The following is a 13,443-nucleotide window of genomic DNA, read 5'->3' as shown; positions in this document are numbered from 1 at the left end:
ATAATACATAAGAGGGATATGATCTCCATGTATAATACATAAGGGGGGATATGATCTCCATGTATAATACATAAGGGGGGATATGATCACCATGTATAATACATAAGGGGGATATGATCTCCATGTATAATACATAAGGGGGGATATGATCACCATGTATAATACATAAGGGGGGATATGATCTCCATGTATAATACATAAGAGGGATATGATCACCATGTATAATACATAAGGGGGGATATGATCTCCCTGTATAATACATAAGGGGGGATATGATCTCCATGTATAATACATAAGGGGGGATATGATCTCCATGTATAATACATAAGGGGGGATATGATCTCCATGTATAATACATAAGGAGGGATATGATCTCCATGTATAATACATAAGGGGGGATATGATCTCCATGTATAATACATAAGGGGGGACATGATCACCATGTATAATACATAAGGGGGATATGATCTCCATGTATAATACATAAGGGGGGATATGATCTCCATGTACAATACATAAGGGGGGATATGATCACCATGTATAATACATAAGGGGGGGATATGATCTCCATGTATAATACATAAGGGGGATATGATCACCATGTATAATACATAAGGGGGATATGATCTCCATGTATAATACATAAGGGGGGATATGATCTCCATGTATAATACATAAGGGGGGACATGATCACCATGTATAATACATAAGGGGGATATGAAATCCATATATAATACATTATTATTATTATTAGTATTATAATACAGGATTTATATAGCGCCAACAGTTTGCGCAGCGCTTTACAAAATGAAGGCAGACATTACAGTTACAATACACTTTGGTAAAAGATGATACAGAGGGCCCTGCTCGTTAGAGCTTACAATCTAGGAGGAAGGGTTCAGTGATACAAAAGGTAATAGTTGTGAGGGGGATGAGCTGATGGAGGAAATAAATGGCGGTTTACTAGGTAGAAGCAGGATAGACTTCTTTAAAGAGAAAAGTTTTTAGGGATCGTCTAAAGGTGGATAGATTAGGAGACAGTCGGAGAGGTTGGGGTAGAGAGTTCCATAGGATGGGAGAAGCTCGGGAGAAGTTCTGGAGGCGAGCATGGTAGGAGGTGACATGGGAACTAGAGAGCATAAGGTCTTGGGAGGATCGAAGAGAGCGGTTTGGTTGATATTTTGAGACCAGGTTGGTGATGTAGCTGGGGGCAGAGTTGTGGATGGCTTTGTAAGTTGTTGCTAGGATTTTGAATTTTATTGGTTGGGCGAGTGGAAGCCAGTGGAGGGATTGGCAGAGAGGGATGGAGGACACTGAGTGGAAGCCAGTGGAGGGATTGGCAGAGAGGGGTGGAGGACACTGAGTGGAAGCCAGTGGAGGGATTGGCAGAGAGGGGTGGAGGACACTGAGTGGAAGCCAGTGGAGGGATTGACAGAGAGGGGTGGAGGACACTGAGTGGAAGCCAATGAAGGGATTGGCAGAGATGGGTGGAGGACACTGAGTGGAAGCCAGTGAAGGGATTGGCAGAGAGGGGTGGAGGACACTGAATGGAGGCCAGTGGAGGGATTGGCAGAGAGGGGTAGAGGACACTGAATGGAGGCCAGTGGAGGGATTGGCAGAGAGGGGTGGAGGACACTGAACGGTTGGTAAGGTGGATGAGCCTGGCAGCAGTATTCATGATGGACTGGAGGGGGGATAGCCTATGTAAAGGAAATCAATGAGGAGGGAGTTGCAGTAGTTGAGGCGAGAGATGACCAGGGAGTGAAGGTATGTTCTCTATCTAGGCACAAGGTAGAGCAGGCCTTCCATTTGTTAACAAGCAGGGAGCATGAGATTTGCTCAACTTTTCTCAGACTGAATGCTCAGTTGGGTGTTAAATGTGCAGGAGCCCTACATTTGCTAAGCCTTTAACACGTCAGGAGAAAGGGTTTGAACCAACCATTCTTCTTGTAGATGGAAAAATGGCAGTTCATATTTGTCCCTTCCCCCCCCCAGTCCATAATCATTTTGTTCTCTGCACCCCTTCAGGACCTCCTCTGCATCCTTTTACCATGGGAACATGACCAGTTGCCACTCAAGCAAGGCATTTAGTTTCCCGTTAGGTTAAAAAAAGGTATGTACCAATAATAATAAATACTTCTAACGACATCTAATTACAGAAATAGTTTCATATTTACAAAGGGTATTATTACAAAGTAAAAGATTACAAAGCTCTAGAGACCTGACGGAGCTGGGAGTTTCTCAGTGTAGATCATGTTTTCTCACATTTGTCACCCATAGGGATCAATTAACCTGTAAATAATACCATATAAAGGAGATTATACAGGGGCTTTGTGTTTACTCGTTATCTACAGAATGCTTTGCAGCACAATTTCTGCACATTCACTTGTGGACAGAAACCATATTCAAACAACAGAAATCAGTTAGCAGGTCCCTCAAATTCCATGCATCATTCAATATGCCCTTATGGTGTAAAGCGCTGCGTAAACGGTTGGCGCTATATAAATGCCATGTAATAATGTAGAGGATAGCATCCATATGGTGCTCACAAGGATAGCCCCCTAGCTTCTACCCAAGGACCCCAGATTTTCTTACATTTTTTTGGGAGGATTTGTGACCCATATAAATCAGTTTGTATAAAGGAAGCACTTGATTCACCGCAGTTTTCCACTGTTGGACTATGGGGAACTCTGCAGTTTTCCATTTAAACAGAATACCTTTCAGTGCATAGAAAGCCTCATAGAGAAGGTAGCACCTCTGATGAAAGGAAGCCTCAAGGTTGTCACCCACACCCAACAGAAGAAAGACAGGATCCAAAGGGAACTGTACTTCTGAAATAGTATAAAGATCAGCAACCACACCTTGCCAGAAGCCCTGGATATTGGAGCAGGACTAACCATGGGTGCCTGCTTTCAGAAAATACTGCTTATAATATTTGGGGGTTTCAACTCATCCTACGGCCTAAAATGATTATTTGAACATGTGCACGAAAAATGCACATGGCATAGAAAAGTATAATGCTCACCACCTAGCCCACTCAAACTCACCTTCACTGCTCTCTCCTTCTCCCTTGGAACCTTTGCAAATTACAAATGCTTTCTAGTATGGAGAATCATCGAGAATTCATTGCGCAGGCATGGGTGGCCAATTGCCAGAGTTAGGACTCTCAGTTGTTTTTGAAGAATAGAGTAGAAGGGGAAAGTGAGGAGGTGGTAGGAATATTGGGTCAAGGGGTGAGCCTTCAGGTCAAAGTGACATGGTCTATTTAACCATTGGCTAGAGTCTTCAAAAATTCCTGGATAATTACAGTTAATGAGAATTTTAAAACCCCTTAAACTGGTATTTACTGGGCGGTGGTATACAAATATTATATCTACTTCAGTGAATGTATATGGCTAACTTTAATTTTTTGTTTTTAGATCTAGCAAGCACTTTTTATGGAACAAACAAACAAAACATCTGTAAAATTTTATCTGCTTGGGCTGTCTGTCAGTGACCCTGACCTCCTGGTGGTCTGCTTCCTTGCTATCCTGGTGATATATCTAATTACCATATCAGGAAATCTTCTTCTGATCTTTGTGGTGATTATTAACCCAAAGCTACACACCCCCATGTACTTTTTCCTAAGTAACCTCTCCATTATTGACCTTTGTTTCTCCTCCTCCATTGTTCCCATACTTTTAACCAACACCCTCTCCAAGGACACAAGTATTTCCTTAGATGGCTGTGCAGCCCAGATGTTCTTCACTTTAGTCCTTGGAGCAACGGAATGCCTATTGCTTGCTGTGATGGCCTATGACAGGTTTGCAGCGATTTGTAAACCGTTGCACTACAACTCCATCATGAACAAAAAGCTATGCACTGGTTTAGCATTAACAGCATGGAGTGGTGGCTTAGTAAATGCCGCAATTCAGGTTTTCCTCACCTTCCAATTGCCCTACTGCAGGTCCCACCATGTCAACCACTTCTTTTGTGAGGTGCCTCCATTCTTACGTTTGTCCTGTAAAGACACAAGACTCAACGAATTATCCATGTACATTGCAGCTGGGATCATTTGTTTATGTGCTTTCCTGTTGACTGTAATCTCATATGCCCATATTATCACTACAATCTTGAAAATACGTTCCTCACAGGGGAGGAAAAAAGCTTTCTCTACTTGTGCTTCACATCTAACAGTTGTCACCCTCTTCTATGGGACCATCATGTTTATCTATCTACAACCTCGCTCATCTTTCTCTCCTGAAACCGATAAGGCGGTGTCTATCGTCTATACATCGATCACTCCAATGCTAAATCCTATCATCTACAGCATACGGAATAAGGACGTTAAGGGTTCCATAGTAAGAAATCTACTAGGGCAAACCAGTTTTATAAAAAAATTCTGATATGGACATCAACAGTAAATTTAACAGTCACAGTCCATTGTAAAATGTATATAATGTTAAGCTGACAGAGCGAACAAGTCAACTAAAGCATTGCCAATACCTGTTAGAAAAAGGATAGGTTGACCCAAGACTGATATTTAGGTCTGGTTGGACAAGGGTGTACTGAATCACCAACTGGCTTTGTGTGCACTTTATGGCCAAACATTTGTGGTCATCTCTCTGAATTACTATTCCCTGGTCTCCTCCTCCCATGCTCACCTCCAGGACTTCTCCAGGGTGTCACCCATCCTCTGGAACTCCCTGCCCCAACCCATCAGATTATCACCTACTCTCCTCTCCTTTAGGCGCACCCTGAAAACCCATCTCTTTAGGGAAGCCTACCCCACCCCCTGCTAACCTGCCGACCTCCTCCACTCTTCCTACCACTCCATCTCCCACAGCTATCTCCTCCTGTGCCACCATCCCCTCCTCCTAGATTGTAAGCTCGAAAGAGCAGGGCCCTCAATCCCCTCATGTTTTGCATTGTATTGTTATTGTTCTGTCACATGTTCTGTCCCCCTTTGTAATGTACAGCGCTGAGTGAACTATTGGCGCTTTATAAATACTGTATAATAATAATAATAATAATAATAATTACTAAGTTCAGGTGTTTCCAAGGAAAGGTACTGTTAATGCAACAGCATATAGGCACATTTTAGATAATTATGCTCATTAAACCCTATAGCAACTGTTTGGGGAAGGCCCTTTCCTGTTCCAGTATGGTTGATAAAGCAAGAGCTGTGGCTTGACAAGTTCATTGTAGGGGAACACCAGTGGTCTGCACATAGACCCAATGGGATAAATTTAATGCCAATTGCTAACCAGGTCTTTTTGTCCAATATTAGTGCCAGACTTAAAAAAAACACTTTCGGCTAAAGGGCACATATTCCCACTGACACGCATCCAAATCTGTGGAAAGTCTTTGTAGAACAGTGGAAGCTGTTATAGCTGCAAAGGGAGTGTGTTTGGGGGGATGGGTCTATATTAACTCCCATGGTTTTATAATGAGACATTCAACAAGCTCATATAGGTGTAATGGTAAAGCTCCACAAACTTTCGGCCATATAATGTACCTCCTAATGATTCCAAGAATGATATCTTCTCTCGATGGCTTTCTTTTGGCAGAGGTTTTGCACTTTTCCCAAATTTATCCAGAACTAGAAAAAAAAGTAGCATGTTTAATGCAAGGATAAAAATAACAGACATCATATGTGGTTTCACTAAAGCTTATCTTAAAAAGTATGTAGCCGTTTGAGGAACTACTACTATAGAAGTCAATATTTCCCCTCATTTTCATGCATGTGGTAGCAAAACCTAATTAAATTCCCTAATGAAAATTTCTTTGGAATGACTAGGCCTTTGGGTAGGGTACATGTAGTAAAAAACAGAGTTCCTACAAGGCTAGGTGCTACAGTATATTGACTAAGTCCATCTTTAAAGAGTACCTATCCAAATATGTACTTATATAACAATTATAAATGAACTGTACTACTAAAAAGGAAACTATAAGGAACCATTCGCTTTATTGATTGTGGTAACATGCTGTACAACGCAAGCTTTACCACGACCCACAGAAAACCTTTCATTTTGAATGGAACCCAGGGGCGGACTGACCATTTGGAAACTCAGGCACTGCTTGAGGGCCCGGGGTCAGTAGGGGACCCCATGAGATGCCCCTGGTACCTTTTTCATAGGCTTTTTTTACTTTGGGCAAGGACACAGGGGCCCCATGATCCCCTAGTGCCCGGGGGCCCCACGAGTTGTCAGTCCACCGCTGATGGAACCCCAATTCATGATGATGTGTTGAGTTAAAAAAAAAGGGTCATGTCTGTTTTTAGTGCATTAAGGTTCCTTGCCAGCCCTTTCAAATTGAATGTCTTCATCGATCGATGCTCAATAACACATTGCATTGATCTTTTTTTTTTTTTTATATATATATATATATATATACAGTTGCAAGAAAAAGTATGTGAACCCCTTGGGATTATGTGAAGTTTTGCATGAATTGGGCATAAAATGTGCTCTGAACGTCATCTAAGTCACAACAATAGAAGAACACAGTCTGCTGAACATAATACTACACAAGCATTAGATGTTGCCATGGTTTAATTGCACATAACATTTAAACATTCACAGTGCAGGGAGGAAAAAGTATGTGAGGCCCTAGATTAATGACTTTTCCCAGAGCTAATTGGAGCCAGGAGTGAGCCAACCTTGACTCCAATCAGTGTGATGATATTGGATGTGTTGCCGACAGCTGTCCTGCCCTTAAAAAACACACACCTGTTTTGGGTTTACTGGTTTCAAGAAGCACTGTCTGATGTGAACCATGCCTCGCAGAAAAGAGCTCTCAGAAGACCTACGATCAAGAATTGATTCCTGGGTGACACATTGCATTGATGCATCATGCATGGCAACACAACACATAGAATGAAGAGGGCGCAATCGTTTGGGGTCGGTTTTACATTAATGTTTTAAATTTATAATTTTAAAGCTCAATTGAACTCTTTGTTTAAATCAACTAAATGTGTTCCACGTTAATCAAAATAAAAGATGTTCAATGACTTACAGTTTACAGTAATACCTCAGTTTAAGAACGCCTCGGGCTAAAGTAATTTTCGGTTTACAAATGAAAATCCACTGAAAATAATGCCTCGGTTTACAAATTTTTTATGAATTTTTTTCGCAATACGAAGTGTATTTCAGTGCTTTTTTTTTCTTCACTATAGCTCACAGAATTAGCTGTCACTTTCCCCAAAGTTAACGGAAATGTTGTTTCTTTTAAGAAACTAAAAAGAAACATTGTTTGCCCAACCCCCCTTTCCTGACCTGCCAGGCTGCAAGCTCTGAAAAGGGTCTGGTATGGATTTTGGGAAGGACCCCCACGCCATTTTGTTTAAAATTTTGGCTTCGGAGTTCCCCTCAAAATCCATACCAGACATGAAGGGCTTGGTATGGATAGGAAGGGGGACCCCACGCAGTTTTTTAAATTATATTTTTAATTGCCGGCAATTCTTTTACATTCAGCTGTCAGTGGGGAACCCCGCTGACAGTGAAATATTAACACATGGTTGTCACTACTAAAATGTCGCATGACTTGATAAAATAACTCATGCGGTATTTATTAGTGTTTACTTTTTTCTGATCTCCGGAACAGATTAATTGGTTTTCAATGCATTCCTATGGGAAACGGCATTTTGGTTTAAGAATTTTTCGCTATATGAAAAGTCCTGCAGAACGAATTCAATTCTTAAACCGAGGTATTACTGTATTTTCCAAAAGAAAACTAAAAAGAAACATTGTTTGCCTCCCCCCTTTCCTGACCTGCCAGGCTGCAAGCTCTGAAAAGTGTCTGGTATGGATTTTGGGGAGGACCCCCACGCCATTTTGTTTTAAATTTTGGCTTGGGAGTTCCCCTCAAAATCCATACCAGACATGAAGGGCTTGGTATGGATGGGAAGGGGGACCCCACGCAGTTTTTTAAATTATATTTTTAATTGCCGGAAATTCTTTTACATTCAGCTGTCAGTGGGGAACCCCGCTGACAGTGAAATATTAACACATGGTTGTCACTACTAAAATGCCGCACGACTTGATAAAATAACTCATGCGGTATTTATTAGTGTTTACTTTTTTCTGATCTCCGAAACAGATTAATTGGTTTTTAATGCATTCCTATGGGAAACGGCGTTTTGGTTTAAGAGTTTTTCGTTATAACAAAAGTCCTGCAGAACGAATTAAATTCTTAAACCGAGGTATTGCTGTATTTTCCAAAAGAAAAGTCTAAAAGCCCGTCACCTACCAGCAGCTGAAGAGTGGGACCATTGTGCTTTGTAGGGAAACAGTTGTCTCATTGCAGAGAGCAGGGGCGGACTGACCATTTGGAAACTTGGGCACTGCCCTAGGGCCCGGGGTCAGTAGGGGGCCCCATGAGATTGCCCCTGGTACCTTTTTCATAGGCTTTTTTGAGTTTGGGCAAGGACACAGGGGCCCCATGATCCCCTATTGCCCGGGGGCCCCATGAGTTGTCAGTCCGCCCCTGGCAGAGAGGTCCAACACACCTCTCCCCAATGAAGAGGTCTGACTTGCCTCCTCACCCCCAACGAATTGGACATGTAGCTCCGAGTCAGCTAAGTTCATGCCCCCTGCTGATAGTAGATCTCATTCTGACTCAGCAGAGATACACCTTACTACCAGGTTGGACTCCCCTTTTTGCCTTCAGAACTGCTTTAATTCTTGGTGGCCTAGATTCAACAAGGTGTTGGAAACGTTCCTCAGAGATTTTGGTCTATATTGACATGATAGCATCACAAAGTTGCTGCAAATTTGTCGGTTGCACATCCATGATGTGAATCTCCTATTCCACCACATCCCAAAGTTCCTCTATTGGACTGAGATCTGGTGACTGTGGAAGCCAATGGAGTACAGTGAACTCATTGTCATGTTCAAGAAATCAGGTTGAGATGATTTGAGCTTGGTGACATGGAGCATTATCCTGCTGGAAGTAGCCATCAGAAGATGGGTATACTAGCACCGGTGCGGTCTTCTGTTGCTGTAGCCCATCTGCTTTAAGGTTCGATGTGTTGCACGTTCGGAGATGGTATTCTGCATACCTTGGTTGTAATAAGTGAGCATTTGAGTTACTGTTGCCTTTCAATCATCTCGAACCAGTCTGCCCATTCTCCTCTGACCTCTGACATCAACAAGGCATTTATGTACACACAACTGCTGCTCACTGGATATTTTCTCTTTTTTGGACCATTCTCTGTAGACCCTACAGATGGTTGTGCATGAAAATCCCAGTAGATCAGCAGTTTTTGATATACTCAGACCAGCCCATCACTTAAATTCCCTTTTTTCCCCATTCTGATGCTCAGTTTGAACTTCAGTAAGTCGTCTTCACCACGTCTAGATGCCTAAATGCACTGAGTTGCTACCATGTGATTGGCTGATTAGAAAGTTGTTTTATTAGCCAATTGAACAGGTGTACCTAATAAAGTGGCCGGTGAGTGTATAATAAACACAGTTAACACAAATGTATACGTAATGAAAAAAAAAGTGTAAATATGACGAGGCCTTTTTTCTTGTTTGGCTACGTGTCTTTGTAATACATACAAGCAAAAGTCATCTAAAAAAAAATTTTAATCTCTAGAGTGTTAGATAATGATTGTTTCTAGAGGCCATTAATTGCGTTGAGGATCAGACTACGGCTGTCACTGCGTTCAGTCTGGGTATATACTGCCTCTTGGGTCATGTATGTCTGTTCACTACAAGTAGAAAAACATAATATGAACATTTTAATCTGGTAAGCTTTACAAAAAGAAATCTCAATTTTTATTTTGGTGGGAGATAATAGACGTTCTACTTTTTTTAACTATTTTTTTAAAGTTTAATGTCTAAACAATTACAAAGATTAAAACTTGAAAAATATCAGTTAAGACGCATGTCTTGAATAATAGTTTTTTTGTTATTTTCTTTATAATACTTTGTAATGCTACTATTAGGTGCATCTACAAGATTGAAACTATGAATCTTCACTGATGCATGCAGGGTTGCTTGTTATTATTACACAGGATTTCTACAGTGTAGCGTGTAAAACTCTGCGCTTGGGTATATGTACACAAAAGAGCTGCTAGCACTCAGAATTGTGATACAAAACCCCAAATATACTCTATAGCAAAAAGTGCAGTGCTAAAAGTATGCTAAAATATATAGTGATTACAAGTGGTATAATATAACATATAGCGGCTGCAAGAAAAAGATATTTTCGTGAAAAAAACATCATTTTTCAATCAAGAAAATTCTCAAAAAGAATAGTCCCATACTCAAAATCCAACACCAACACCAATGGTCGTGAAAATTCTCACAAAGAATAGTCCCATACACAAAATCCAACACCAGCGCCAATGCCTGTGAATATTCTCAAAAAAAATAGCCCCATACATAAAATCCAACACCAATGCCGGTGAAAATTCTCAAAATAGCCCCATACTCAAAATCCAACACCAACACCAATGGGTGTGAAAATTCTCAAAAAGAATAGCCCCATACTCAAAATCCAACACCAACACCAATGGGTGTGAAAATTCTCAAAAAGAATAGTCTCATACACAAAATCCAACACCAGCGCCAATGCCGGTGAATATTCTCAAAAAGAATAGCCCCATACACAAAATCCAACACCAACGCCAATGCCGGTGAAAATTCTCAAAAAGAATAGTCCCATACTCAAAATCCAACACCAACACCAATGGCCGTGAAAATTCTCAGAAAGAATAGTCCCATACTCAAAATCCAACATCAACACCAATGGCCGTGAAAATTCTCAAAAAGAATAGCCCCATACACAAAATCCAACACCAACACCAATGCCGGTGAAAATTCTCAAAAATAGCCCCATACACAAAATCCAACACCAATGCCAATGCCAGTGAAAATTCTCAAAAAGAATAGTCTCATACACAAAATCCAACACCAACGCCAATGGCCGTGAAAATTCTCAAAAAAAATAGTCTCATACACAAAATCCAACACCAGCGCCAATGCCCGTGAATATTCTCAAAAAGAATAGCCCCATACACAAAATCCAACACCAACGCCAATGCCGGTGAAAATTCTCAAAAAGAATAGCCCCATACTCAAAATCCAACATCAACACCAATGGCCGTGTAAATTCTCAAAAAGAATAGTCCCATACTCAAAATCCAACACCAACACCAATGGCCATGAAAATTCTCAATAAGAATAGTCCCATGCTCAAAATCCAACATCAACACCAATGACCGTGAAAATTCTCAAAAAGAATAGCCCCATACATAAAATCCAACACCAACACCAATGCCGGTGAAAATTCTCAAAAAGAATAGCCCCATACACAAAATCCAACACCAATGCCGGTGAAAATTCTCAAAAAGAATAGCCCCATACACAAAATCCAACACCAGCGCCAATGCCCGTGAATATTCTCAAAAAGAATAGTCCCATACACAAAATCCAACACTAACACCAATGCCGGTGAAAATTCTCAAAAAGAATAGCCCCATACACAAAATCCAACACCAACACCAATGCCGGTGAAAATTCTCAAAAAGAATAGCCCCATACACAAAATCCAACACCAGCACCAAAGCCCGTGAAAATTCTCAAAAATAATAGTCCCATACACAAATTCCAACAGTGGTCAATGGGAGGAAGAATTTTCTGCTTTCACTGGTCATTGGGAGGTAGAATGCTCTGGTGGTAATGGTCAATGGGAGGAAGAATTTTCTGCTTTCACTGGTCAATGGGAGGTAGATTGCTCTGGCAGTGATCAGTGGGATGAAGAATGCCCTGATATCAGTGGTCAATGGGAGGTAAAACGCTCTGGTGGTGGTGGTCAATGGGGGTAATAATGCCCTGGTGTCATTGGTCAGTGAGAGGTAGAATGCACTGGTGGTAATGGTCAATGGGAGGAAGAATTTTCTGCTTTCACTGGTCAATGGGAGGTAGATTGCTCTGGCAGTGATTAATGGGATGAAGAATGCCCTAATGTCAGTGGTCAATGGGAGGTAGAACACTCTGGTGGTGGTGGTGGTGGTGGTGGTGGGGTGGTGGTCAATGGGGGTAGTATTGCCCTGGTGTCATTGGTCTGTGGGAGGTAGAATGCTCTGGTGGTAGTGGTCAATGTGAGGAAGAATTTTCTGCTTTCACTGGTCATTGGGAGGTAGAATGCTCTGGTGGTAGTGGTCAATGGGAGGAAGAATTTTCTGCTTTCACTGGTCATTGGGAGGTAGAATGCTCTGGTGGTAGTGGTCAATGGGAGGAAGAATTGTCTGCTTTCACTGGTCAAAGGGAGGTAGAATGCTCTGGAAGTGGTCAATGGGGGTAATAATGCCCTGGTATCAGTGGTCAATGGGAGGAAGAATTTTCTGCTTTCACTGGTCATTGGGAGGTAGAATGCTCTGGTGGTAATGGTCAATGGGAGGAAGTATTTTCTGCTTTCACTGGTCAATGGGAGGTAGATTGCTCTGGCAGTGATCAGTGGGATGAAGAATGCCCTGATATCAGTGGTCAATGGGAGGTAAAACGCTCTGGTGGTGGTGGTCAATGGGGGTAATAATGCCCTGGTGTCATTGGTCAGTGGGAGGTAGAATGCTCTGGTGGTAGTGGTCAATGGGAGGAAGAATTGTCTGCCTTCACTGGTCATAGGGAGGTAGAATGCTCTGGAAGTGGTCAGTGGGAGGGAGAATGCCCTGGTATCAGTGGTCAGTGGGGGGATAGAACGCACTGGTGGTAATGGTCAATGGGAGGTCAATTTGGGCAATTGTTAGGCATTTTACCAAGGCACCCTTGAAGAAACCTAAAGGCACCCTGGTTGAAAAAAGGCTGGTTTAGGACACAGACAACAATAAGCCCCCCCCATAAAAATTGTATTGACTGTGTTAGAGCAACAGATTTTCAAGACATTGTATAAAGTGTAAGAAGACAACTTTTACTGTAAACAAATTTTGAAAAACTGAGAACTGAATTAGAATAATTTCATACCTGGAGACTGCTGACTGCTGAGGGAGTCATTTACTCAACGCATCAAAGTAGGTTTATCCTATAAAGTAGGCTAATTTCAACATTCATGATCGCTCACTGGCCACAGTAAGCATTTTGCCAACATGACTACAAAAACTTTTTTTGATACTGTACATAATAAATATATATTTTTAAAAGGATCATTGGTTATGAAGATGTTTACAAAAGACTTCCTTTACATCATGCATTAGAAAAAAATTAAGACCAAATCTTTTTAAGCTAAGATTTCTGATAGCCAGATTGGCAAATGTAGTAAATGCTTATATTGAAAAAAAGAATTAAATATTAAAAATATATAATTATTATAATAAAATAATATGTATTAAAAAAAATAAATATTAATAATATAATATTACTAAATACTTAAATAATATGAACACCATGAATTTGTGATAATGTTTACTATACACAAAATAGTTTAAATTACAGAAGCATCTTTCAATCACAGGACCCCCGA

At 41.1% G+C, this 13,443-nt stretch overlaps 1 protein-coding gene across 1 annotated transcript; it reads left to right on the top strand.

Annotated features, from left to right (window-relative positions):
* Nucleotides 1-3,437: 3,437 nt before the first annotated feature.
* Nucleotides 3,438-4,385, top strand: LOC149443615 (olfactory receptor 5AR1-like). The gene has a single exon (XM_089655471.1). It carries the CDS (start codon nt 3,438-3,440, stop codon nt 4,383-4,385), a length of 948 nt encoding a protein of 315 aa, XP_089511597.1.
* Nucleotides 4,386-13,443: the final 9,058 nt, after the last annotated feature.

This window comes from Staurois parvus, unplaced genomic scaffold (genome assembly GCF_062004578.1).
Source record: "Staurois parvus isolate SC_StPar_1 unplaced genomic scaffold, SC_StPar_1.0 ptg000842l, whole genome shotgun sequence".
NCBI lineage: Eukaryota > Metazoa > Chordata > Amphibia > Anura > Ranidae > Staurois > Staurois parvus.
Note: the sequence above shows the minus strand (reverse complement) of the source record. Positions and strands in the feature narration are given on the sequence as shown.

What these genes read in the sequence shown, in the direction of transcription:
- LOC149443615 (XM_089655471.1), top strand. Translation starts at nt 3,438, where the DNA reads ATGGAACAAACAAACAAAACATCTGTAAAATTTTATCTGCTTGGGCTG.